The 27,426-nt window shown below is 42.0% G+C and overlaps 1 protein-coding gene across 3 annotated transcripts in view; it reads left to right on the top strand.

The window, feature by feature from the left end:
- The window catches only part of KCNAB1 (potassium voltage-gated channel subfamily A regulatory beta subunit 1), a 399,544-nt gene that overhangs the window by 266,482 nt on the left and 105,636 nt on the right, over positions 1–27,426 (top strand). For all 3 annotated transcript variants that reach the window (XM_067737834.1, XM_067737835.1, XM_067737836.1), the window contains exon 2: positions 17,052–17,095. In XM_067737834.1, the coding sequence (XP_067593935.1) occupies positions 17,052–17,095 (44 nt within the window). The remainder of the gene's footprint in view (positions 1–17,051; positions 17,096–27,426) is intronic.

Here is a 27,426-nt window from a genome sequence, read left to right on the forward strand (position 1 = left end):
ACACCCCACAAGTTGTGAACATGGTCTATTCCAGCCCCATTGGTAATCCCATCTCCAATCAGCAGAGCATGCTGATGACTTCATTTTTTTCCTCTTTTCAAAGAGCAAAGAACAGGAGGAAATCAGTTCTGTTGAAATGTGAACCAGTATGAGTGGTACATTTCCTTCTGCCTATTTTCTTCTCCAGTTGTTTCAATCTGAAGGCTGATGGGGAGAAGAGTGAGATGAATGGCAGTTCAACTCCCACCACTGCCATGGCATCAATCACAGAGACTGTGGAAAGCTACAGTCAGGGGTGGGAGGTTGGGGGGCCCAGAACAGATGGGGAGGCAGCAGGAGCGGGTGTGGATGCCTAGCAAGAGTCGCAGAAACTCAATTTCTCTCTTTCCTAGGCCTCCCAAAATGGCCTACCCCAGGCAGGGACCCCACCACCACCTGTCTCTCTAGGGAATCACTAACAGTTGGATCATTTCTGATGTGCAGGCCATGTGAAGGCAGGGAACAGTGGAAGGAACACACAGTTCAACAGCAGAGAGTTCTGCTCCTGACTCTGCCACATGCTAGGTGTGTGGGACCCTGGTCTGTTACTTAACCTCAGCCACCACCTCCTCAGGGATAAAATGAGCATAGGAGCGTCTACTTGGAAAGACTGTATGCCTTTATATGTGTGAATTATGTGTAAAAGCACCTAGGACAGTGCCGGCATATGGTAGGTACTCTATAAATTGTTGCCATTATTAAAAAGCTGAGTTCAGGTACAGGGAAAATAAAGTATGTTTATGTTTACTCAATACGTGAAAAATAGATGATTGCCTGTACTTTTCCATTTTATTTATTTATTTATTATTTTTGGCTGCATTGGGTCTTCATCGCTGCTCATGGGCTTTCGCTAGTTGCAGCGAGCGGGGGCTCCTCTTTGTTGTGGTGAGCGGGCTTCTCATTGCGGTGGCTCCTCTCATTGTGGAGCACGGACTGTAGGCGCGAGGGCTTCAGTAGTTGCGGCACGCAGTCTTAATTGCTCCTCCGCATGTGGGATCTTCCCAGACCAGGGATCGAACCCATGTCCCCTGCATTGGCAGGCAGATTCTTAACCAACGTGCCACCAGGGAAGTCCTACTTTTCCATTTTAAAAGTCAAAGACATGTGTTATAGATGTTAAACATCCTAGTAGATTCAAAGTGGATTCAAAACTTTTATTCAATCGTCCAGTTTGGCATCATACTGTCAAAAAATTAGGCTTCATCAGTTTTTACTAAAATAACTAGCTCTTTGCCTGCCATTGTGTAGACAGCACCTACTTCCCGTCATGATTTTCCTTCTCATCATATGATGATGATACTAGAGTCTCATCATATGATGATGATACTAGAGTTGGAAATTGACTTCTTTGGGGCCACATCAAAGAATTATCAGATCCTCAGCTATTCTGCCATCAATATTGAGCCCTATCCTGTGAATTCCTACCATCTAAATCTTGCTTAGGACCAGTTAGTTAACTTGAATGAAGTACCACTAATGATTTTAACCAACTGAAATTAATTAATTTCTGAGGATGGACTAATTCACAAATGCATAAAGCAAGATTATTTCACAGGATTCTATAGTTGCCATGCGGTGATTATTTTAAAATGCCTGGAGTCAATTTTTAAAAATTATATGTATTAGTAAAAATTTACCCAAGCCCAAGGAGAGAGAACTTTGATTTCATTTTCAAGAGAATTCCAGAAAGATCTTAAGGTCCTAAAGAATATATTCTGATGCCTTGCTGTTTCATAAGAGGGTGGTCTTCTCTCCCTTCCTCCCTTTCATGGATCTATAGGCAGAGCTTTCCCTTTGTATCAAGTGCAATCAGAAAAGACTGGAACAGAGAGAGCTCCTCATTTTGGAGAGCAATTCTCATGGCTGTAGGTGGGTATTTTCCTAGTCACCAAGAGAAGGTGCAGTTCTCTGCCCTCTAGTGAGCACTGTCACCACAGAATGAGATGCAATTTCCCTACTTTTGAGACATCACAAGCTAAGATATCCAGAAGAATTAAAAAAGACCAACATAGAGGTTGGAGAATGAAAATAAACTAATTCCAGCACTCCAGACTGACCAATCATTAGCCATTTATAACAGGGCTTAAAATCGTCATGGGCCAACTGCATTCAGTTCTCACTAGTTCCCAGGCCAGTTTTTGATTTGTTATTCTTCTGGAGAAAAAGAGCATGCATTAACCTCAAAATCAGTGAACTCTGGATGCATCTTAGTAGCTGCTGAGTAAACATCTGCTGAATTAGAAAAGCGAAAAGCGAAAAAGCAAAGAAGAAACAAACAAAAACCAATGTTCTGTCAACGTGAGAGTGTTTACATATAAAATGAAATTAAATGATAAAGGGATGTTGGCTTCAAAGGGTCCTCAATTTTGTTCTATTTTTGTTTAGTTTCTGGGTCTAGTGTTCACTCACTACATTTCTTATTTGTCAACGTTAGTATTCAACCTTAGTTTCAAAATTGCTAACTCATACCCCTGTGAGAGACAAATTTGCCAACTAGACAACAGTGTTTGTGTACAATTCTTTTTGTTCTTAGCCTTACGGTATCCAGTCAAAAGTTATTTAAGTTAGGTCCTTCATTCCCCACCCACTTCTGTGTGGTATGTCATCCATTTGTAATACAGTTAGATTCATATCTCACAGTCTGCATCTCATCTTGAGTTCCCCTGACATCCTGGTAGATTTTTTTTTAATTTGCATAGAGTATAATTCATTTTTTGTGTTTGTTCAGTTCTATGGATTTTGATAAATGCACAGTCATTCCACCACAGCACCATACAGAATAAATTTCATAACCCCAAAGTATCCCTCATACTGCCTCTTTGTAGTCAATCTCTCCACCCACCTCTAACTCCTGATAATTACTCATCTTTCTCTGCCCTTATAATCCTTCCCAGAATGTCATATAAATGGACTCATACAATATGTAGCCTTTTGATTTAGCAAAATGTATTTAACTGCATTTATATTATTGCATGAATCATGAATCAATAGTTTATTTCTTTTTCTTGTTGAGTGGTATTCCATTGTATGAATACACCTTAATTTGACTATACATTCATCAGTTGACAGGCATCTGGGTGGTTTCTAGTTCTCAGTGGATTATGAATAAATTTGCTATAAATATTTTCCTAAAGTTGTTTGTGTAAGCATAAGTTTTTGATTGACTTGGGTAAATATCTAGGAGTGGAATTGCTGAGTCATATGGTATGAGTATGTTTAACTTTATAAGAAATTGTTAAACTGTTTTCCAAAGGGGGGCATATCATTTTGCATTTCCACCAGCAATGTATGAGTTTCCATTTGTTCTGCATCTTTGCCAGCACTTGGCATTGTGTTTGGCTTTGGTTTTATCTTATACATTCAAATAAGTGTGTAGTGGTATCTCATTATGGTTTTAATTTGTGTTTCCCTAATGCCTAATGACGTTGAGCACTTTTTCGTATGTTTAATTACTATCCAAATATCTTCTTTAGTGAAGTGTCTGTTCAACACTTTTGACCAGACACAGACCACCTTTTATTGGGTTTTTGCAGTTATTTTCTTCCAGTGTGTAGCTTGTCTTTTCATTCTACTAACAGTGTCTTTCACAGAGCAAAAGTTTTAAATTTTTATGAAGACCAATTTTTCAAATTTTTTATGGATCATCCTTTTGGTACTATATCTAAAAAACTTTTACCTAACCTAAAGTCTCACAGATTCTCTCGTATCATTTTTTTCTAGAAGTTTCATAATTTAAAATTTTACATTTAGGACTATGATCCATTTTGAGTTAATTTTTACCTAAGATGAGAGGTGTGTATCAGGTTCTTTTCTCTTTCTTTTACATATGGACAATGTTCCATTTGTTCCAACACCATTTCTTGAAAAGACTATCCTTTCTCTGTTGAATTGTTTTTGCACCTTTGTAAAAAATCAGTTGACTATATTTGTGTGGGCCTGTTTCTGGCTTATCTATTCTATTCCATTTACTATCTATTCTGTTCCATTTATGTGTGCTTCATTCCTTGTGATAATACCACACTGCTTTGATTACTGTAGCTTTATACTAAATATTGAAATCAAGTAATGTGAGTGATTCCTACTTTATTCTTTTTCAAATTCTTTTGAATATTCCAGTTCTTCCACCTTGACATATAAAGTTGAGAATCACCTTGTTGATCTGTATAAAACATTTTCCTAGTATTTGAATTGGGATTATCTTTACTCCACAGATCAAATTGAGGGGAATAGATAGTTTAGCAATATTGAGTCTTGCAATCCATGAACATATTATGTCTCTCCGTTTAGTTAAATCCTTTTTCATTTCTTTCTTTAATGTTTTATAGCTTTTAGTATACAGATACTGCCCATATTTGGATAGATTTGTGAATAAATATTTCATTCTTGGGGTGCTATTGCAAATAGTTTTTTCTTTGAAGTTTCAGATTCCAATTGTTCATTGCTAGGAATACAATTGACTTTCGTATATTGGCCTTATATTCTGCAACCTTGCTAAATCCACTTATTAGTTCAAGGAGCTCTTTGGTAGATTCTTTGGGATTTTTCTACATAGACAATCATGTTGTCTTCAACAAGAGTCAGTTTTATTATTCCTTTTTGATCTGCATGCCTTTTATTTCTTTGTATCACCTTATTGCCCTATGATGTTGAATAGGTACAACTGAATTTTAATAGTCAATCTAAACACAAAAGAATTAGGACTAAAGTAATATCAAACTCTGGAAGTTCACATCAGGAAGGTAAGAAAGGCTTCTCAGACTTAGTCATTTGATGGTTAATTTAGTCAATGAAATATTTACTCGTATCTCCATGAGACAAAGTATTATAAGGAAGTCAAATATAAAATCAGGCTTGGATTTCTCCATCAAGTACTTTGCAGTTGAGGAAAGGTAATAAGACATGAAAAATAGTTACTACATACAAATAAGAAGGTATAAAGCTAATCAGAGATAAACAGCAAAAGAGTAGGAGAGGCTCTAAGGCAGAAGAACAGGTAGGAAGCCATTAATATAAAGGTCTGATCTGGTGGTGGTAACGAAGAAGTCAGGATGTAGGTGAGAGATGGTGCAGAAGTGGGCTCCTCAGATTTTGCTGACTGATTGGTTGTGGAGGCCAAAGGAGAAGGAAGAGATCTGTGGGAGTTAAAATATGTTGCTTATTTTTTGGAGGGGGTAGAGGCAGGGCCACAGATTGATATTCTGGATTTGAAGTGTACACTGAAAGTTCAGATGGGGTGACCTGCAGGTGGACTGACTGAACCAACAAGTAAGAGCAGGCTGGACATAGAAGTTGACCTTGGTCATGATTCTCCCTTTAGCCCCAGCTCTAGGCTTTGAGGCTGTAAATACTCGAGGGCTGGGATTCGCCCTCCCATTGGAACAGTGACCACACTTAACTGAAGGGTCAGGGAGAAGAGGAATGGTATGGATAGTGTGCATCTTGCTAAGCAGGTTCCCAAGCTCCAGCCTCTTGTGAAATAGAAGAAGGCGCCCTAACACCTACATTGGTTGAAAGAGTGAAAGGCTACAATGTTTACTGTATCCCTCCGCTCAGGGAGGGCGTAGAACCTCATTTTACAGAAGAGGGAACCTGTATGAGGTGAAATGAGATGTCCATAGCTACCAGGAACAGAGCTTGGATTCAAACCTGTGTCTATCTGATAACAGCTTGCACTTAGCATTTACCATGTGTGAAGCATTCCTTTAAAGGCTTTAATCCTCACACTTAAACCTCACAACAACCCTGTGAGGTGGCTTCTATTATTATCCCCAGTAACGTATGGGGCACAGAGAGGTTTGGTAACTTCCCAAGGTTTCAATGATAGGAAATAGTACAGGCACTTCTTCACTATAAGTATATCATCACCACACTATGCTGCCCAGTGTTTCCCAGTAAACCACAGAGCCTCCCTAGCCAACAAGAGTAGAACAAGTGAGTGACAATGCAGTCTTTATCCACAGCAAAACGATGGCATCAGAGCACCCACTGTGAGCATCACTGAACACCAACTATGTGCCCAGGACTTTGCTAAGTGCTGGGAATAAACAGATGCATTAGGCACAGTCACTACCCTCACAGATCTCAGTCTGGAAGGAGAAACAACCTTGTACACAATGAGTACAATATGTGCCGTGATATGTGGCACTCTGACAGCAGGTGTAAAGGATTGGGCACACAGAGAAAACAGGCATTAATTTTATGTTCCTCTGTCAAGGAAAGTGAAAGGCAAACTAATGCATAATGGCTAGAAGCAACCTTATACTTTTTTTTTTTTTTTTTTTTTTGCGGTACGCGGGCCTCTCACTGTTGTGGCCTCTCCCGTTGTGGAGCACAGGCTCCAGACGCACAGGCTCCGCGGCCATGGCTCACGGGGCCAGCCGCTCCGCGGCACGTGGGATCCTCCCGGACCGGGGCACGAACCCGTGTCCCCTGCATCGGCAGGCGGACTCTCAACCACTGCGCCACCAGGGAAGCCCACCTTATACTTTTGATTAAGTGCATATTTAAATATCACCCTGCCCCTCAGTCGGGATCATGCCTCAGTCTCCATCACATGGCTGACTTTACTTTCTAAAGAGAAAGCAAGAAATTCATGCACAGTAAACGGCATTGGGAAGATGCGGCGCATGAGCTCTGTCAGATGCTTTTTTGTTTGTTTTACTTTGCCTTTGAAAATGACACAGCTCATTACAGTGGAAACTAACACAGCTCTCATTACAAAGTAGATGACAGAGAAGGCTTTACCTTTGCCTCATCTTGTGGAACTTCTCTGAAAATAAATCATCACCCCAGGGTGAAGAAAACTTTGAAATCTTTAGGTTCTCTCTTCTTAGTGTTGAAAATGCAAGTACATGTGTGATATTCACATAGGAAAGTGTGATCATTCTGTTGTGAGGAGAGATGTGATCTTGGACAAAATTTGGAAGGTGGAAAAGTGTGTTCTCCCATTTGGGGGCCCACTTCCTTCATCCTCCTGCCACTCCACTTTTTTTTTTTTTTTTTTTTTTTTGTGGTACGCGGGCCTCTCACTGCTGTGGCCTCTCCCGCTGCGGAGCAGAGGCTCCGGACGCGCAGGCTCAGCAGCCATGGCTCACGGGCCAGCCGCTCCGCGGCATGTGGGATCTTCCCGGACCGGGGCACGAACCCACGTCCCCTGCATCGGCAGACAGACTCTCAACCACTGCACCACCAGGGAAGCCCCTGCCACTCCACTTTTATTCCCCCTCCCTGCCACTCCACTTTTATTCCCCCTTCCAATTCTGTCAAAGGTTTAGTGCTTTATTTCTTGATTGCTCCTTCTAATCCCTCCAAACTATGTAAGAAAAAGCTCTGAAAATTCTTCACACTAAGGTATAAATGACTGATAATAGTTTATAGACAAGCCTCTCAAACTGGGACAGCAAAGGGTGCCAAGGGATACCTAGTAAAGCCACGGGACCAACATGGCACATCTCTGAGACAACAAACTTGCTTGAAAATTTAGGAAGGAAACATTATTTTATGTTAAAACAAACACAAATATAATACGGAATGAAATAGGAAATGGTTGAATGAATGAATCACATTAAAGTAAATTGTTACAAAAGAAATAACGTGCATGAGGCTGAAACCCAGAGCCCCGGGGGTGGCAAATCCTTTTCTGTCTCCTCTGCCCTCAGAGGTAAGCATGGCAGACCTCCCCGGCTGTAGTGGGGAGGATGAGGCCCTTGAGGAGCCCTGTAATGGAAGACCTTAGGGTCATGGATTTATACCCATGTAGAGATAATACAAGCAGCAGGCCTGAATTTGGAAGTAAATTCAGCAAGGGCCTTAAAAATGTTTTGTAATTTACTAAAATTAAACAAAGGGATAATAAACACCAACACTATCAACTTTATTATACACATTTTAAATAGTAGCTCTGGGGTATGGCATATTTAATTTCGCTTTCAAAACTTTTCAGGATTGCCTTCCCTCCCAGTTTGCAAAAGATGCTTGTAAACTCATGTTGCTTTGTGGCAGATGGATGAACCAAGAGGCTTTTTTTTTAAACAACATTTATCTTTTAGCTACATTTGAGACTCTTGATGCATGGACCCCTCTAGCAGTCTGGTGAAGCCTACAGACTCCTTAGGAAAAGTGCTTTTGGACTTCACTGGTGGCGCAGTGGTTAAGAACCCACAACTACTGAAGTCCACGAGCCTAGAGCCTGTGCTCCACAACAAGAGAAGCCACCGCAATGAGAAGCCTGCGCACTGCAACGAAGAGTAGCCCCCGCTCACCACAAGTAGAGAAAGCCCATGTGCAGCAACGAAGACCCAATGCAGCCAAAAATAAATGAATTTATAAGAAAAAAACAAAACAAAGACGTGCATATCTTTTTTTTAACATCTTTATTAGAGTGTAATTGCTTAACAATGGTATGTTAGTTTCTGCTTTATAACAAAGTGAATCAGCTATACATACACATATATCCCCATATCCCCTCCCTCTTGCATCTCCCTCCCACTCTCCCTAACCCACCCCACTAGGTGGACACAAAGCACCGAGCTGATCTCCCTGTGCTATGCGGCTGCTTCCCACTAGCTATCTATTTTACATTTGGTAGTGTATATATGTCCATGCCACTCTTTCACTTTGTCCCAGCTTACCCTTCCCCCTCCCCGTGTCCTCAAGTCAATTCTCTACGTCTGCATCTTTATTCCTGTCCTGCCCCTAGGTTCTTCAGAATCTTTTTTTTTTTGAAGTGCGTGTCTTACTAGGTCACAAATTTGGATTTTAAATATTTTGAACTGTATTTCCATTTAATCGGATTCCTGTATATTTTATGTTATGTGTTTAAAAGCACTTTTTAGTTATTTAGTTATTTTTTAAATTTATTTATTTTATTTTATTTATTTTTGGCTGCGTTGGGTCTTTGTTGCTGTGCGCGGGCTTTCTCTAGTGGCGAGTAGAGGCTACTCTTTGTTGTGGTGCGCAGGCTTCTCATTGCGGTGGCTTTGCTTGTTGTGGAGCCTGGACTCTAGGTGAGCAGGCTTCAGGAGTTGTGGCACGCAGGCTCTAGAATGCAGGCTCAGTAGTTGTGGTGCACGGGCTTAGTTGCTCCGCGGCATGTGGGATCTTTCCGGACCAGGGCTGCTCCGTGTCTCCTGCATTGGCAGGAGGATTCTTAACCACTGCGCCACCAGGGAAGTCCATGCACTTCTTTGTGAATATATTAAACAACAAGCTCTAGGAGTGCGTCGAATACCACAGTTTCCAAAAAGTGATGAGTGTAAATGGTGAGTGCAAATAATTTTTTGAGGCAACTGTGATGTGGTAGAAAAATACCTGTAATTCCTTTTGGTGGCAAAGTAACAGTTAATGTGGGTACTTCTGTGGTTTCTTGCCTACATTCATACTTGAAGGAGAAGCTACATTTCAGTTAGATGTTGGTGAAGATAAAAATGTATTTTTTCTCATTCAAGTTCATGAACCCCAAGTGATATGCCCTGAGATAAAGGTTCTAGATTCTTCTGATTTAAGACTCTGAATTATTGAGTTCCAGATATTCTGATGCCTTGGATACTTGAGACAGAAAAAGCAGTAAGTAACTTTTATTGAAGTGATAGGTAGATTTTGGTGAGCATTTCTCAACCCTTCTCCCCATCCCCACCCCTGCAGAACATCCAAGTTCTGCCCCATCCGCACAACTTTGTGTTCCAACTCCATTTCCCTCCTCCTGGCAGTCACGAAAGAAACATTCTAAATTTCTCAGACCCACATGATTTCTCCAAACTGCCTTTACCAACCAAGTGTCACCTTGTCCTTCACCTCCCTTATCTATCTTTATCCCCTGTTTCCCACTATCCTAATGATTCTAGCAAAATGACTCACAATTCACATGAAATAGATTCAGGAAGTTTGCAATGTCTAAGCACAAATCCACGAAGTAAGAGGATCATAGAGTCACAGAAGTAGGTCTTGAAAACCACAGAGGCAACCTCCTAACAGGTTTAGTACCTGAACTAGAACCTCACCAGATTCAGTGTTTGAGACACCACTTTTCCTAGAAAATAAGAAAGGAAGACAGTAAATAGCAGTTATTGAACACTGAAGTATCCTGGGACTGGTGCTGTATTTATATTTTCTCACTCTTTGGAAAATAAAAAGCAGTGAGCTATTAATACCCCATTTAAGAATGAGGAAAGAGACTTAAAAAGTTTAAGTAACCTGTCCAAGGTCACACACAGTTAGTAAGCATTATTTGTGTACCTCCCCCTCCTCAGTCTGACCGACCTGACACTCACAGAACCACTGAACAGGAGCACTGAAACCACTCACAGAACCACTGAAATGACTGCCCAGAAGTCGTCAGCAGTCCCTGTGGGGCTGAACGTGAAGGGCATTCCTCTGTCCTCCCGATGCTGGATCTCCCGCAGCCTTCAATACTGACCACTTACACCCTGTTGAAACCGACTCCACCTTTAGCTTTGGCAGCATCACTTTTTTGTTTCCTCCTACATCTTGACCCCTCCTTCTCAGTTTCCTTTGCCAGTGTAGCTTCCTCTTGGCCACCTGTAATGTTGGAGCCCCTCAAAGCTGAGCCTTGGCCCCCTCTCTAACTGAACGCTGTCTCCCCTGGCAGCTGACCCCAGCCCATGGCACTCATTACCCTTGATACCCAGAAAAACCCTCTCCCTGCTCTGAGCTCCAGGCAACTAACGTGGATATCTTGCCCACATGCCCAAAGGTGGTCAAAACCCTTCTGTTTGTCTAATGAACCCCACTTCAGTGAAAAACACCTTTCTTCACCCAGCTGCCCAATTCAGAAACCTGAGAATGGCCTCTTCTTCTCTTTCACCCTCCTATTCAAACACCAAGTTCTGTAGATTTGGCCCACTAAGAATACCTGGACTGAATCTGAACCATCACTTCTCATCATCATTGCCAAAGCAGCCTCCAAGTTCCTCTTCTTTCCTCCCTTCACCCCATTTCTCCTGCTTAAGGTTTTCAGTACTTTTCCATTACTCCTTCATATTAAGACCAAAATCGGTAACATAATTGGTAAGACCCAGTTTGAGCTGCTTCGTACCACCCCCAGCAGACTCACCTGGGCTCACTCTGCACCCTACTCTTCCCCTGACCTGTACTTCTTTTAGTTCTTCAATTACCCATGCTTCCTCCAGCCTCTGAGCCTTTGCATGTGCTGTTGACTCTGCTTGGAATGCTGATCCCTACTCTTTTCATTAAGTTACTTCCTACTTGTTTGGATTTCAGTTTAAATGCTGCTTCCCTAGGGAAGCTTTTCCTAGCCATCCAGACCCAGGTCAGCTTCCCCAACAGGGCAATTTTTCACTTAGGGCATACTGTTCTTTTATTTAGTACTATGGTCAAATAATCAATTCACTATTTGACATGTTCCCCGTTCTATGATGTAAGTTCCATGAAAGCAGCAACTATCTACTACTCAGCCCATCCCCACACCCTAATACAAGGCTTGGTATGTAGTTGAAACTCAGTACATCTCTATTGAACTGATTAATTAATTATAGGGAAGTCTCTTTTTGCCATACTTCTGTAGACTTTTCTAGAATGACACAGACCAACAGGTGATTTTATATGTCCAAAGAAAATGAATAAGAACCTAGCTGGAATTTACAACAGACAATGACTTGAACCTTTAAATCAAAAAATCTGAAATAATCCCATTCTACTTTGCTGCTACTTAGATAAAGGAAAGAAAGTTTCATTGTGCTACTTACCAATGTCTGTCATCCAAATGCATGGCTAAATCATTTATGTGCCTGGTGGTTTCCAAATGAATCATTATTCACTATCAACAGTGATGAACGGTGCCCTCATAAGAAAACGTTATTACCATTTGTAGTCACCTTCGTGGCTGTCAAAATGTATGTTCTCATACAACTATCAAAACCAGCTGGCTGACAAATGCACATACTTTCTGCTCTGGATTTTTCAAGAAAGATTAAATGTACATTTCTTTCTTTCTTTCTTTTTTCTTTCATTCCATACCCCGGATTTGACTAGTAGCTTCCAGGTAGGGCACCGCACGCAGCAGAGTGGGATTTAGAGGATCAGAAAGTTGTTCAAGTAGACTAAAACAGCAGATGATGTCATGATCTGAGCACATGGAAACCAGGTCAGACCAAACTTGTTTCTGCCAGCTTGACAAGGCCACTGGAGTCCCTTACCTGTGCTTTCAGGTTGTCTCTGTTGTGTCAACCTTTAAGTAAGAGATTTTTGTCCTATGCAATATGCATCTTTCTTGGTCAAATGCAAGATACCTATTTTAGCTAGCTATTCCTCTCTTCCAAGCAGTTTACAACTCTGAGTAATGTCTAAGATATATGTATTCAGAAGCAAGCAATTTAAAACAGCACATTTAGGTTGCTAATCTTCTGCTTTAAGCATCTTTTGATTTGTAAAGGACCTGTAAGCATCAAATGGCATTTGATACTGTGCCTAAGTGACACTGGATTTTAGTTCTCACAATTCTATTATCGCCTTAAAATAAAAAGTGCATGATGGATGCTCCACAAAATGACACTAGAAATTATATTTAATGCATCTGCCATGGAACTAACCATTCTCCTAAAACAAGTTCAGACACTGAGAGGACAATTCTGCCTTCAGAAAGAAGAAATGTTACCTTGGCTTCTCAAGAAGCTATATCCCTTCTGCAGTAACTCTTTCCTGAAGCTTTGATTTAAGATTTAGTATTTCCAAAATTTGACTGACAAAGCTATGTGTCCCGTGCCCCCATACTGATGTCATTCATTTCTAATATTAGCAGACGAGCAGCTCAGGTTCACCTGGGAAAGAGGAGCTTTTATTTTGAGTTGAACAGGAGCGCATACTAAAAATGAACACAGTGAGACTTCCTTCTGGTATATCTGACACAGATAAAATAGGAAAACCGGTACAATGCAACTGTTTTGAATCAAATGGGAAAGAAATTCAATCTAATTATACATTTGATGTGCTTACAGAATCTGTTTGTGGCCTCACCTGTGCTAACGCTGAGGAATTAAGAAATAAAATGCAATTACATTGTTTCAATGCACAATGTCACACAAGGTCATGAAGTGTGCATGAAAATTCCTTATGATTGGGATAGAGAAGGTTCCAGGACATCTGTCACAGCCCAGCAGGATGTGTAAACTTGGCCATTATTCGGTGTTATAGCCACACAAACAAGCTTTCAGATGACGTATTTTGGGCTCATTAGATCAAATGTGCAAGTATTTGGGCTTCTGTGATCCAGCAGAGCTTAAATGGATCAGAGGGGCTAAACAATCACCCTACCTCCACGTAGTATTGTGCAGACATGAACGTGGGATTACCCCTGGAAAAAATAAGACTTAGAGACCAGATATGGCTTATGCACGGAAAATACCTCTCACTTTAAAAACAACCAACTGTAAGGAATTCCCTGGTAGTCCAGTGACTAACACTCCCTGCTTCCAATGCAGGGGGCCCAGGTTCGATCCCTGGTCAGGGAACTAGATCCCACATGCCACAATGAAGATCCCGTGTGCTGCAAGTAAGACCTGGCGCAGCCAAATAAATAAATATTAAAAATAAAAAATAAAAACAACGAGCTCTATTTGGTAATCATTCCTTCCAGCAGGTAAAAATATTCAGAGAAAGAGTTAAAGGAAATAAAAACACTAAGGCTCAGTGCGGGGCCTATCATCACTGTATCAATATTTGTCTCTAATTGAACTTTTCTCACAGTACAAAATCTTCTAAGGCTTTCATTCCAGAAAATCTGGCCTGGGTGTTTAAACAGCAATGGCAATAAAATGGGCCATGTTGAGTACTTGTTACTCTGCAGTTTGTGTTGGCTGACAACGCTCAGGTTTCTCAAGTGTGGCCTTCCGAACCCATAGCAGAGTGATCATTATCTCCCTAAGTCACTGTCGCAAGGAAACTTAGGGCAGGTCTCCCTACCTTGGGTGCTGAGATGCTGCTCAACAAGTGCCCAGTGTCATAACCTAGCCCTACTTGAGTTTGTTAGAAAAATATCTTCCTTTGCATAGTTTTCTGCACCAAGTTACGGTGCCCTATTGTGCGCAGAGTCACTGAAAGATATTAAAATTACATGAAACTCCTTACCTTGATCTTTTCCCCCATGACACCCACATAGTTATGCAAATACAAACCTGAGATAGCTCCTCTCAAAGACCTCCATGGGAGGATATACCCCACTGTATTGTGATTATGTGGTTGCTTTTCTGTGTCCCTCAGAAAAGGTAGAGGATAGAGAGCTCCTTAAGGGTAGAGAACTGTGCCTTGTTCCTCTCTGTGTCTGCATGTCCTTGCACGTTGCCTTGAACATGGTAACCTGTGAATAAATCTTCACTAATTCATCAATGTCAAGTACCTCTACCTGGAAGACTGTTATTCACTTATGTATTTTTTTGCTTTTTTTGTTCTGGTGTAGGTCTTTTTTTATTCTCCCCACTATATAGCTTTTGCTCTATATTCCTATCCTTTAAAATCAGCAGACTTTGGGAATTCCCTGACAGTCCAGTGGTTAGGACTCGGCGCTTAACTGCAAGGGGCATGGGTTCCATCCCTGGTAGGGGAAATAATATCCCACATGCCCCCCCCAAAAAAAGGAGACTTTTAGACCACAAAGCAAGATCTTTTGGCTGTACATCCTGTGGTTTTCTGAGAAACTACTAAAAGAACAATTCCTGGTGCAAATTATTATCATGGGAGAGGTCCAATTATTTTTCTCCTATTTAGCAGTTCAAAGTATTTTTCACACATACCTTTATGTGATAGTTTCCTGCCAGGTGGACATATCCAATTCATATGGAAAATTTAGCACTATATCTGTGAGAGGGTGAGTAGAGTCAGAAAGCACCAAAAATAATTACGCTTTGCATTCGTTTACTGTGAACACATTAGCATACATTATCATGTTCCAGCCCCACCACAGTGATGCTGAATGAATGGCATAAGTATAAATACCCCATCGTACTATGAAGAAATTGAACTCCAAGGAAGGAAGTGATTTCTCCAAGGTCACCTAGCTAGTTACAACAAATGCAGAAAAAACTGGGTCTTTCAACTCTGCAGTGTGATGCACTTTGGACCATGCTAGGAAATGAAATGTGTTGCTTAGGTGGAATTTTATAGACAATAATAGCAAGCAGGGAAAAGAAATAGATGTAAAAACAAGAGCACTGGTTACTAGCTCTAAAGAAGGCAAACTGTGGAGGAATCAAGAGAGAACCTGGAAGAACCGAGCTGTGGAAAATTTTATTGGGAAAGTTGGTGCTGTTTTGTTTGGGTAGAAGCAAGGAGAAAAGTTGTGCTCTTATAAGAGCATCTGATCAGAGAATAAGGAATACACTTTTCTACCATGTTTCAATAGTGTAAGATTCATCTCCTCACACTGGACCCCTACAACATTCTATGAGGCATCCTCTCTCTGAGAATTTGATTTCTTCTCTGATGGCAGTTAGGTGGATGACAGGAAAATGGGTTGGGTCTGGGTCTCCACAGACAAACACTTTACAGTGAAGATTAGAGCACCTAGTTCTCTCCCTACTTAGAGAATGAAAATATATTTCCTTTCCCTGGATTAACTTTTAAGGATGGAAAGCAAAGGTGTTCATGAGGAAAGGAAGAATCATTTAAGGACTATCCGACCTTCTTGTAGGAATTTTGTGTAGTTTTTTTTTTTAGGTTTGCATTTTCAGCTTTTTTATTTTTATTTTATTTTATTAATTAATTCATTCATTCATTCATTTATTTTGGCTGCATTGGGTCTTAGTTGCAGCACTCAGGATCTTTGTTGAAGTGTGCGGGCTTCTCTCTAGTTGTGGCATGTGGGCTCCAGAGGGCGCCAGCTCAGTAGTTGCGGTGCACAGGCTTAGTTGCCCCATGGCACGTGGGATCTTAGTTCCCGACCAGGGATCGAACCCACATCCCCTGCTTTGGAAGGCGGATTCTTAACCACTGGACCACCAGGGAAGTCCCTGTGTAGTGTTGTTTGTTTTTTTTTTTAAATATATCAGCCATAAAAAGAAATGAAATTGAGTTATTTGTAGTGAGGTGGATGGACCTGGAGTCTGTCATACAGAGTGAAGTAAGTCAGAAAGAGAAAAACAAATACCCTATGCTAACACATATATATGGAATCTAAAAAAAAAAAAAAAAATGGTTCTGAAGAACCTAGGGGCAGGATATGAGTAAAGACGCACATGTAGAGAATGGACTTGAGGACACAGGGAGGGGGAAGGGTAAGCTGGGACGAAGTGAGAGAGTGGCATGGACATATATACGCTACCAAATGTAAAATAGACAGCTAGTGGGAAGCAGCCACATAGCACAGGGAAATCAGCTCGGTGCTTTGTGACCACCTAGAGGGATGGAATAGGGAGGGTGGGAGGAAGACGCAAGAGGGAGGAGATATAGGGATATATGTATGTGTATAGCTGATTCACTTTGTTGTACAGCAGAAACTAACACACCATTGTAAAGCAATTATACTCCAATAAAGATGTTAACTGTATATATATATATATATATATATATATATATATATATATATATATATAAAATTTAGTTTAAATAGCCTAAAGGATTATTTTGTATTTGTTCTTTTAATAATCCCTATCCATCAAGTTGCCCTCAAGGAACTCACATTCTAGAAGGAGAGAGACAATACATTTGTAAGCAAATTAATGAAGAAGATCATTAGGTCTGAAAAGCTATGTTTTGTGGGGACACTTTGTTGTTGTGCTGAGCCTATGCACATTTTGGGCTTTCTAGTGCCCAGATGGAGATGAAAGAGTCTCTTCCCCAAACCACAGGCCTGCATCTGAGGCTCTGCCTCTACCATGGCTCTAGTCAGGAGCAACATCATCAAAAATGAGATTTATACACCTGAAACTAACACAACATTGTAAATCAACTGTATTTCAATTAAAAAAAATTTTAAGTGAGATTTAATACTCCCAGTTAAAATTCACCTGATGAAATGACCATGTGTTGCTTTATTTTTATTCTAGGAATCTTGGAAAATCAGGACTCAGAGTTTCTTGCTTGGGTCTTGGTAAGTACTCAGGGTATCATGTGGGGGTGGGCTGGGAGGTGGGAGATTGGGGAGGATACCAGGGAATGACTGGGGTGTAGGTCAGGACCCAGTCTCAGGTGAGAAGGGACTTCGTGACCAACATTGCCTCATTTCTCCTTCTGAGCCTTTCCTGCCCCACACAGCCCTCCCCTTCTCAGACTCAAGGAGCCACTGTGATCATGATGCCTTATGGGGGCCCATTAAGCAAAAAGAAACCTGATATTAAAGCACATCTTAGAGGAAGGGACTCCTCTGTTATTCCCATTTAGCAAGTGTGAAGAACCTCATGGCATGTATTTGTATGCTGACCTCACCTGCAGCATCATACGAATTTTTTTCTATCCTTATCTTCCCTTTGCCTAATTTTCTCACTTTTTTGTATATTTTAATGTATTTTATGTACTTTTATAATGTACCTTAAATGTTTTAGGGAAAAAGTTTTATATATACATTTCCCCCCAGGAGCTGTAAATATTTAAAGAATAGTAAGTAGAGATGGCAATTTTAATATCATAAGAATGAATCTGAAATGGTAAAATCTGAGTGTGAGACTTGGGGTAGCATACAGCTTCCAGACATCCCCCAGACAAGGGAAAAGGCAGCCTTGGTGTTCAGGCAATTCAGCATCAACAGAACTATTTCTGTAACCTAAGAGAGTCTAGACCAGAATGGTAGCTGAGGAAGTAGTGAGAAATGGTCAGATTATAGCTATGTTTTGAAGGTCAAGCCTGGCAGATCTTCTGTTGGACTCTATTTGGGATGCAAGAGAAAAGAGAAGAGTCAAAGATGACTGTAAGCGTTTTTTTTTTTGCCTGAGAAACAGAAAAGATGGAGTTGCCAGTAAGTGAGATGTGGAAGAATGAAGGAAGAGAGACTTAGGAAGGAGGGAGAGCCAATTGATTTGGGACATATTAGACATCCAAGAAAAGAGGTATATAGGCTAATGGATATATGAATCTAGAGTTTAGTAGAGAGATGTGAGCTGGATGTAGGATGACTTGAGAGTCACCAACATGTAGATACTGTTTAAGCCATGAGACTGAATAAGAATATTAAGGGAGTGAGCATAGATATTACAGAAAGCAAAAGCACATGGTCTGTGACCTGGGAAGTCCATTAAGAAGTTGGGGAAATGAGGAAGAGCCAACAAAGAACATTGAAAACAAGCAGTGGGTATGGAGGAGGAGAACCAGGAGACCAGGGAGTCCTAAGAATCCAGCGTTTCAAGAGGGATAGAGACCAGCCCTGTCAAATGCTGCTCATAGGTCAAGCAAGATGAGGGCCAAGAATTGATCGTTCAGTTTAGCAACATGGAAGTCACTGATGACTTTGAAAAGATCGGTTTTGGTGGAGTCAGGGGCTCACGCATGATTGGAATAGGTTTAAGAGAGCATGGAAAGAGAAACACTGGTGGCTGCTCTTTTGATGACTATTTTTATAAAGAGAAGCCTAGAAATGGAATGGAAGCTGGACAGGCAAGTGTGGTCAGAGAGGGTACCTTTACACACAAAAGAAATGACAGTATATTTACATACTGATTAAGAAATTCTTTTGAGAAGGAAAAAAATGGTTAAGATAAGTAGAGAAGAAAAATACCTGGAATGATTTCTTGAGGACACAAGAGGAAAGTAACATGCAAGAAGGCAGAGTACATGGGCTTTGAGACTGGTAGGTGGGTTGATGGGGTGGCAGTGGCGGTATCTTTAGAAATTATCTTCTACTGCTTCTGTATTCTCAGTGAAATCAGAAGCAAGGTCATCAGCTGTTAGTGAGGATGAAAGGGAGGTGTTGAAAGTTTGAGGAGAGAGAGGATGATGAGAGCAGAAGAGTGAATGGACCAAAGGGATGGATCAAAGTGGCCAGACAGCATTAAGGATCTGCTTGAGATTCATGCTAATAAATTTGAAGTGAGACCATCTCTATGGCCGTGTGTTTTTCCTCCAGTCTTGTTCAACCATGCAGGTCCAGGTGGGGTTTTTCAAGGGCATAAGATAAGAAAAGAGAGGCAGAGATGCTGAGAGTTTATGCAGAGGGGTGATTGTAATGGTGGACTTTGGGGTTGAAGCTGAGCAGGGAGGAAAATGAGGACTGAAGCCAGGAAAATGAGGAGGCAGAGGGACAGTGAAAAGTGGGCAGGATCAGTGAATTGTACCTCCAGAGGCCCAAAGGATTGTTGGAGTAAGATCAGCAGAGATAGTGAGTTGGAAGAATAGAAAGTGGTGGTTTGAAAGGGGGATGCTTGAAACTACGGTCATGGGGGGTTCAGTTATTGGTAATGACAAAGTCTAAGGCATGTCCATTGGGGGAGAGTGGCTGAGGTTGTGTTGAGTGCAAGATCAGTAGACCAGAAGAGGTCAAGGGCCTGAAAGATAAAGGTTCAGGGAAGGGTTACTTTGGGGGTCATTGAAATCACTAAAACGTATGGCAAAACTAATATTGGAGAGAGTGACAGTGAGCCAGAGCTAAAATTTTCAGATGAGAGGGATTGACTAGGGATGGGTAAGTGACTACAACATGAGGGGACTGATGATGTGAGATCGAAAGCTAGTTGGGGGGAGGAATTGGGAGGAGGGTTTCTTGAACCCTGTTGAATGGAAGTGTGGAGACCAGGGAAGGGATGGTAGTGAAAGAATAAAAGATAGTGGCAACAAAAAATAAATAAAAGATAGTGGCAACAATTTCTGCCTCCTTTTACAGTATTGCAAAAACATTGAAGGCTAGTGATGCCTGAGTTTTTCTGATTCTTCTTAATGATATGATTTGGGAGGTGAGGGTGGTCTTTGCTCACCATAAGACTAAGGGAATTTGACATTTGCTTAATTTATGGCTTTGATTTTATTACCACTTACTTGTATTTGAAAGACCCTGTAGATTCATTATCAGGGATACTCTAACCTTAGCTTTTTTTGAGAGTGCTTAATGGTAAATAACTATTCACTATTTATTATTGAAAGAAATTAAGAAATATAGCAATTTAAGAAAATATGAATTAAGAAATACGGTAATCATACACAATTATCTCATAGAATCAGTATCTGTGGTGGAAAATAATTTCATCAAAAGTACTGAGAAAATCAACCAAAAGCCCTAAGACTATAAAAAATTCAGGTGCCTATGAAGTGCCACTTGTAAATGAGTCCCCAGAGGGCAGACTACAGTTTTTTAAAACTGTGTGTGAGCTGTAGCCATTTTGGTGAACTTTGAAACAGACTTGATTCAGGAGCAGAAAGTCCTGATTTGAGCTTCAAGTTTTTTCTAAGAGCTTGAATGCTTGTGATTAGACACTGCATGAAAAATTAGGAGGAAACAAGGAAGTTCATGGGATTGACTGGCTTCATTCAAAACAGGCAACAAAGCTTGAATAAGTATTCTTTGAGAACTTTTCTGAGCTACCTCTGTAAACCATAGGAGACCAAAAAAAATCATAGAAAGGAATAATGCACCAGGCTTAGATAATTTGTCAGGCTCTGCAGACCTCAGCTCTCAAGTCCAGGTGGAGCTGGGTTTACTGTTATAGGCTTGGGATATCAGTTCAGATACAGCCCGTGTTCAACTGAGGCTTTGAAAATTAAGTATTAAATATCCCAAGCAATCACACGACTACAGATGTCTTTTATTGAAGTACCTTAAAGGTCATATTAAAGCTAACAATTCTGACTTTCTTCTCCACCAGAGAAGGACAGGCTGGGAATTTCTTGCCCTGCCAAGCTTCCTTTTGATAAACTAAGAGCATATGTAAATGGGAGCAGAAAGGTGAAATAACCCAAGGACGAACTGAAGATACATCTAAAGGAACACAATTCTGCTAACAAAAGAATAGGGGAAAAAAATAAAGTGGAAACCTGCCTGTGGGCTGCTGTGGCTGGACTGATTTATTAATACACTGACCACTGCTATCAAGACCCAAAGTCAAAGAAACTGATGGGAAGGGAGAAAATCCACCAAAGAGTGATTGAACATCATCTCAGTCTAGTGGGAAGTGGGATCATCTTCTGAGAGAGGAAGAGAGAATTTATGTATTCATTCATTCATTCATTCACTCATTCATTCTCAGCAAACATTTAGGAAGCCAGGCATCATGCTGGTTGCAAGGGATATCCAGATGAAAGAAGCAAGGGCCCTGCTCTCAAACTGCGCACAGCGTAGTAGGAGTCAGGCACACAAAAATAGTGCATTGGACGGATGCCATGGTGGAGAGTACAGGATGAACCAAGCATGAGGAAGGGCTTTTGGGGCATCTGGAGCAGCTTCGCAGGGGAAGTGCTGCTTGAGTTGAGACCTGAAGGGAGTCGTTAAGTAGAGAAAGAGGGCGAAGGATGCAAGACAGAGGAGGCAACACGAGCAATGGCCTGGAGGGAGACCCATGGAGCAGGAGGTACTGTGGGAAACACTAGTGTATGTGCAGAATATTTCGAATGCAGGGTATTAGGGAACCACAAGAACCGAGCCTGGAAGGAAAGCTAGGCCTGATCAGGAGGGCCATTGTTTGCCTTGCTAAGGCATTGAGCTCTAGTCCTCTAGGTTTCTGGTGTTCCTCCAAGTCCTACATCCCCAAGGTCTCAGGGAATACTTGGGGGATGAGGAACGGACAGGGCTCCACCTCTCCCTGCCCTCCTCCTTCCATTGCCACCGCTTCCATCAATGTAGCTCCACTTTTTCTAAATGAAAATATAAATATGACTTTTAGTGTAAATTTAAATGTAAAATTTTAATGTATGTCATAAATGACTTCATGTTTTAGAACAGGAGTAGGTTCACAGCAAAATTGAGCAGAAAGTGCAGAAATTTCCCCTCACCTCATATGCACACAACTTCCCCCACTATCAACAACCCACATCAGAGTAGTACATTCGTTACAGTCCTGCACTGACACACCATTATCACCCAAAGACTATAGTTTACATTGGGTATATGTATAACTTTGGTGTTTTACATTCTATGGGTTTGGACAAATGTAATGACAGGTATCTGCCATTATAGTATCATACAGAGTAGTTTCACTGCCCTTAAAATCCTCTGTGCTCTGCCTATTTATTTCTCTCTGACCCCTAACACCTGGCATCCACTTATCCTTTTACTGTTTTCATAGTTTCGCATTTTCCAGAATTTCATATAGTATGGACATCCTACAGTATCTAGCCTTTGCAATTGGCTTCTTTTACTTAGTAATATGCATTTAAGTTTCCTCCATGTCTTTTCATGGTTTGATAGCTCATTTCTTTTTAGTGCTTCATATTACATTTTGAAGGAAAATAAGCATCCTTCTTCCAAAAAAAAAAAAAAAGAGCTTTAAAACCCTGCTCCAGCTTGTGAAAAGCCATTGAAAAACTTGGATCAGGAGTAGGACATGATAAGATGTATTAGAATTGTTTTCCGGCAATGATGTGAAGGCTAGATTAGAGGGGGAAAGGGTTGAGACTGGAGTCAAGATGATGAGATAGTGATATTAAAGATGTACAGGAAGAGGGTGATTTTTTAGGAGGAAAAATAAACAGGACTCGGTGACCTTGGGATGCAGAATGAGAGGTCTACCTGAGCAGGGGAGGGTGCCCCAGTTCCTGGGTTGGGTGTGTAGATGGATGGGCTGAAATCTCAGAAGAAGGAGATGCAGGAGGGAGCAGTAAGAGGAAGGAGAATGGAGGAGAAGCAGGAGCAGTGTTGGGAAGAGGAGACCCGAGAGCCTGCCACCTTCAGCCTCAGATATCCAGGGGGCACAGGGAGGGCTGGAGAGAGCTCCAGCTGGAAATAAAGACCCAGGAAATTCTAACAAGGCTGAACCCATGGTTGTCACTGAGGTCACCTGCAAATACAGAGGACTGAGGTATTTGGACAGGTTTAGGACACCTGCCTTTTGGAGTCTGTCAGATTCCATGCTCCCAGAGATCACCTCTGTTTTTTCTACACCCCTATCGTACTGTCAGCAGATCACAGTATCTAGCAAGTAGTAGGTGCAGAAATACAGTTACTGAATGTATGACTGGATACGTGGATCAATCTCTAAGGAATGACAAAATGCACAGTGGGTAATAGTGAAGATCCAGGGAAAGTCAGACATCATGAAATGTTGCGGTCCAGCCAACCTGGTTCTTTGGCTTTCTCCAGTAACGTATCAACACAGAAACTGAGAACGCCAAGTGGAGGTGAGGAGAGGGGATAGAGAGAGGCCCAGCATCGAGGGTTATCCCCAACATGCGTCAGGGCTCTACTCTATCCCCAGTGACACGAGTCTAGGCTGGATTGGGGCTCAGAGTATGCAGCAGGGCTCTCACTGCTGCAGATGGAAGGGGCATCTACCCACACACATTAGGAGCAGGGGCCGCTTCTGATTCATGCCACTGGAGGTGACACCCCACAGCAGGCAGCTGCTCCTACAGGTGCTCAAAAGGGGCAGACTTTACCCTGTGCCACTCGCTGTGGGATATATGTGCTTCCCTCCACATAAGAGGCTTGCAGGAAGAAAGGCATGTGATAGTTAATTTTATGTCAACTGTGACTATGCCACAGGGTGCCTAAATTGGTCAAACGTTATTCTGGGTGTGTCATGAGGATGACTTTGGATGTAATGAACATTTGAATTCATAGACTATGTAACGCAGATTGCCTTCCCTAATGTGGGTGATGGCCCTCCTTCAGTCAGCTGAAGGCCTGAATAATACAAAAAGGCTGAGCCCCCTCGAATAAGAGGGGACTCCTCCTGCCTGACTGCTTTGAGCTAGAACATCAGATTTTCCTGACCCTTGGACTCAAAATGAAACATTATCTCTTCCTGGGTCCTGCTGGCTTTTGGACTAGAACTTACACACCATCGGCTCTTTTGGTCCTCAGGCCTTCAGACTCGGACTGAATCTACACGTGGGTTATCGTGGGTCTTGAACTGCAGATGACAGATCTTGGGACTTCTCAGCCTTCACAATCATGGGACACAATTCTTTACAATAAATCAATCCCTCTCTCTCCCTCTCTCTCTCTCTCTCTCTCTCTCTCTCTCTCTCTCTCTATATATATATATATATATATACTTAATTTCTCTCTATGTAAATATATTTTATTATATATTATAATTATATATAAGTATAAAATATATTAATATATATAAATATATAATAACAAATTTTATAAGAAATTATAAGGTTCTATTTCTCTGGAGAACCCTAACTAATAAAAGCATTTTGCTGGTTTTGTAAAACATTGCACGGGTATATGTGGCAAAGCAAACAGTCAGGTATTTCTAGGGAGTGAGCAAGGTTATGGGAAGGTGGGAGGAGCACAGATCAGGGGGTATGTGGTCACTTGCTCATTTTTCAGCTGAGCACATATGGATCCTCGTGTAGAAGACCATCATCCCCAAAGGAGTCCTCCTGGGCTGTTCACTGGTCAGGAGGGCATGTTACGTGTTCCTGCCAGACAGGGCTGGGTCTGGATCTAGCAGTGAAGAAGGGAAGGAACGCCCTGTGCCTTTGGTGCCTGATTTCCAAACCTCAAGGCGGTAATTCCCAGGCAGAGCAAACTGACTCCACGATCATCATGTTCTGTGTTCATTCAGGCAGGCCTTTCACACTTCATCCTTGAAGGAATGAAGTCATAAAGTAAAATATATAACACCTTAGAGACACTGAGTCTCTCAAGTGGTGTTTCTTCCCAACTCTGGCTGCACAGCAGAATTACCTGTGGTGCTTTTTACAAAGCACATAACCAGTCTCCACCCAGACCTTTTGAATAAGAGTCTCCCAGGGCACAGGTGTTCTAAAAAGACTGTCCCGATGATTCTGAGGCACAGTGGTAGGGTTGGAACCCGTTGTCCTCACCAGGTGGAAGGAGGTGGCAACATGTGTGCACTGGTATCTGGTGAGCCAGGTGCTGGCTGTGTTTCTATCCTGGCTGCTGCCTCCAGGCCCGGGCCCTGGAGCTGGCTGAGGCATCTCCACCTGAACTGCGGTCACCATGAGGAAAACCTGCCCAGCTCAGGGTTGTCCTCGGGGTTCTCTGGAGCCAGTGTCCTGGGAAGGCTCCTGGGGCGGGCAGATTGAGCTCACCTCCCCTTCCATTCAGCGCCTGCCACCTGGGCCTGTCTGCCTTGGGCCCTGCCCTAGCCAAGGGAACCTTCTAGAGCAAAAGCAGTGAATCTTATGATTAAACTGTGTGGGCTTCTTCTTAATGTGTTGCATATGCGCAGAATGTACTCCTGGCTCATCCCCCTCTGCCTTAGAGATGCTCTCACTGCACTAAATATTTTGACACTGGGAAAACATGACGTTAAATGTTTAACATGAAGGATATTTTTGACACCCTTCGTGACTCTCATTCTTGTTGCTAAACCCAATGTAAACTAGCCATCTCTCCTATTATTATAATAACATAACAACGACAACATTAAGTATTTATAAAATGCCTCTGAGACACGAGAAACAATTTTGAAAGGGCAATTTCTTCTCTCAGAACATTTACCAATTTTTTTGCTTAACACAGAGTGAACTATCTTAAGACCAGGATACCCACAGAATTTAAATCATGCATGAATATTAAACATATAACAAGAGAATTATAGGCTTGTCACTTTTCCTGGAACATCTACCTTGAATAAATGCCATGGTGCATACACATTAAAAATGAAGAGGCATTTATATTTTTATAAAATTGTTTTAGAATATTTCTTCCTCATTTTCTACTTTGATGGATAAAATCCATCTTCAGAATTGCTGACAACTTGGTTGCCCTCTGAATTATCAGTGGCTGCCGGCCATGTGCCATTGTTTCCCTCATAGAGGGTGTCAGGAGCTGAGACACAGCTGGGTGACAAACGGACAGCCTGATGCCCCGCACATTGTCAGAGTTGGATTCAGGGAAGAACTGGAGAAGAGGAAGCAGAAGAGTCTACACAACCTCAAGTGTACATACACACACACACACACACACACATATACACACACACACACACCCTAATCTCCCTCAGTGCAGTTATAAAAGGATGAGTAGCCCTCATTTGTTAATCTGTGATCCAAAAGTAAAACAAGTAGTTGCAAAACCATCAGATAGTGGGGGAGAAAAGGTTTTCCCCAGACCCAGATATGGGCAATGTGATGGAAGTGATGACAGTTTGTAAACATGGTCTCACAGCTGTGAGAGGAATTAGTCTTTGCAGTCATCCCCGCCTTTACAGATGAGAAAAACAGAGGCAGGAAGAGGGGACATGTCTCGTTCAAGGCCAGTGGTAGAGACAACAAAGCCCGCATCTCCTGCCCCTCCACCAGCCGCCTGTTCCCCGCCATCCCCCGCCTCCAGTCTCCATGGGCCCACAGCCACTGCCCTCTCCACCTCTCCTCCTTGAGAAGTGAACAGCTGGACCAGGCGTGTAAGGCCCCCTCCAGCTCTATCAGCCGTGATATGGGCAACAGTCAAGTTCACTAAGACTCCAGGGTGGCAGCTGGGTGAAAGTGCCTTTACTCTACTTTAGAACTAGAAAATGTCAGAGCCTAAACAACTCCTGGCATCACTCTCCAGAGTAGGGTAGACAAAGATCCGTCCAAGCTCCACCGGCAGAATGGGGGCCAGAATCTGCGACCCTGGTGCATGACCAGGTGAGCTGTCCCTGTAAGAGATTTCAAAGTGAGAAGGCAGCTGAGTGCAAACCTTTCGTTTCTGTGTGGATGCCCTGAATGACTTTCCCTCCCGTGCATCCCTGAAGACCTCAAGACCTCATGAGGTCCTGCCATAGCTCCTGTACTCAAAGAAAAAGCATACCTGTGTATATGCAAGTGTATTCATATTGTTTACCCAGACTGTGCCCTGTACACACTCTACATTTACGAAGAGTACATTTATAAGATTATTTTCCTATACCCCCTTATTTTTTTTAAATCCAGGGCTCGAACCCATGCCCCCTGCATTGGAAGGGCAGAGTCTTAACTACTGGACTGCCAGGGAACTCCCTCCTGTACCCTTTGCAATATAAAAACCAAAATGAAAGTTTCAATTTCAATCAACCATGCAATTGAGCTACTCCAATAGTGAGGCTAAAACATGAGGGAACCCGATGGGGTGCTGTCCTCTCGTATGGTTGGGGCCATGCCTCTGGTGTGCTTGGCTTAAGTGAGGCAGGGCCATGGGGAGCCATTCCTGGAGGGCAGTATAGATGCCTGAGGGGCAGGCTGCTGTGGGTTAGCACACTGAGGGGAAATGTGTGGAGATTTGTATGTAGGCCTTTGAGGCCTCAGCTGGATGAAGTTAGGAATAAAATCCCAGTTATTTTTAGCACTACTAAACCAACCAGGAGCCTTCTAGAGTCAGTGAACAGAAAACCCAGTTCAAAGCAA

This window comes from Pseudorca crassidens, chromosome 5, assembly GCF_039906515.1.
Source record: "Pseudorca crassidens isolate mPseCra1 chromosome 5, mPseCra1.hap1, whole genome shotgun sequence".
Classification (NCBI taxonomy): Eukaryota; Metazoa; Chordata; class Mammalia; order Artiodactyla; family Delphinidae; genus Pseudorca; species Pseudorca crassidens.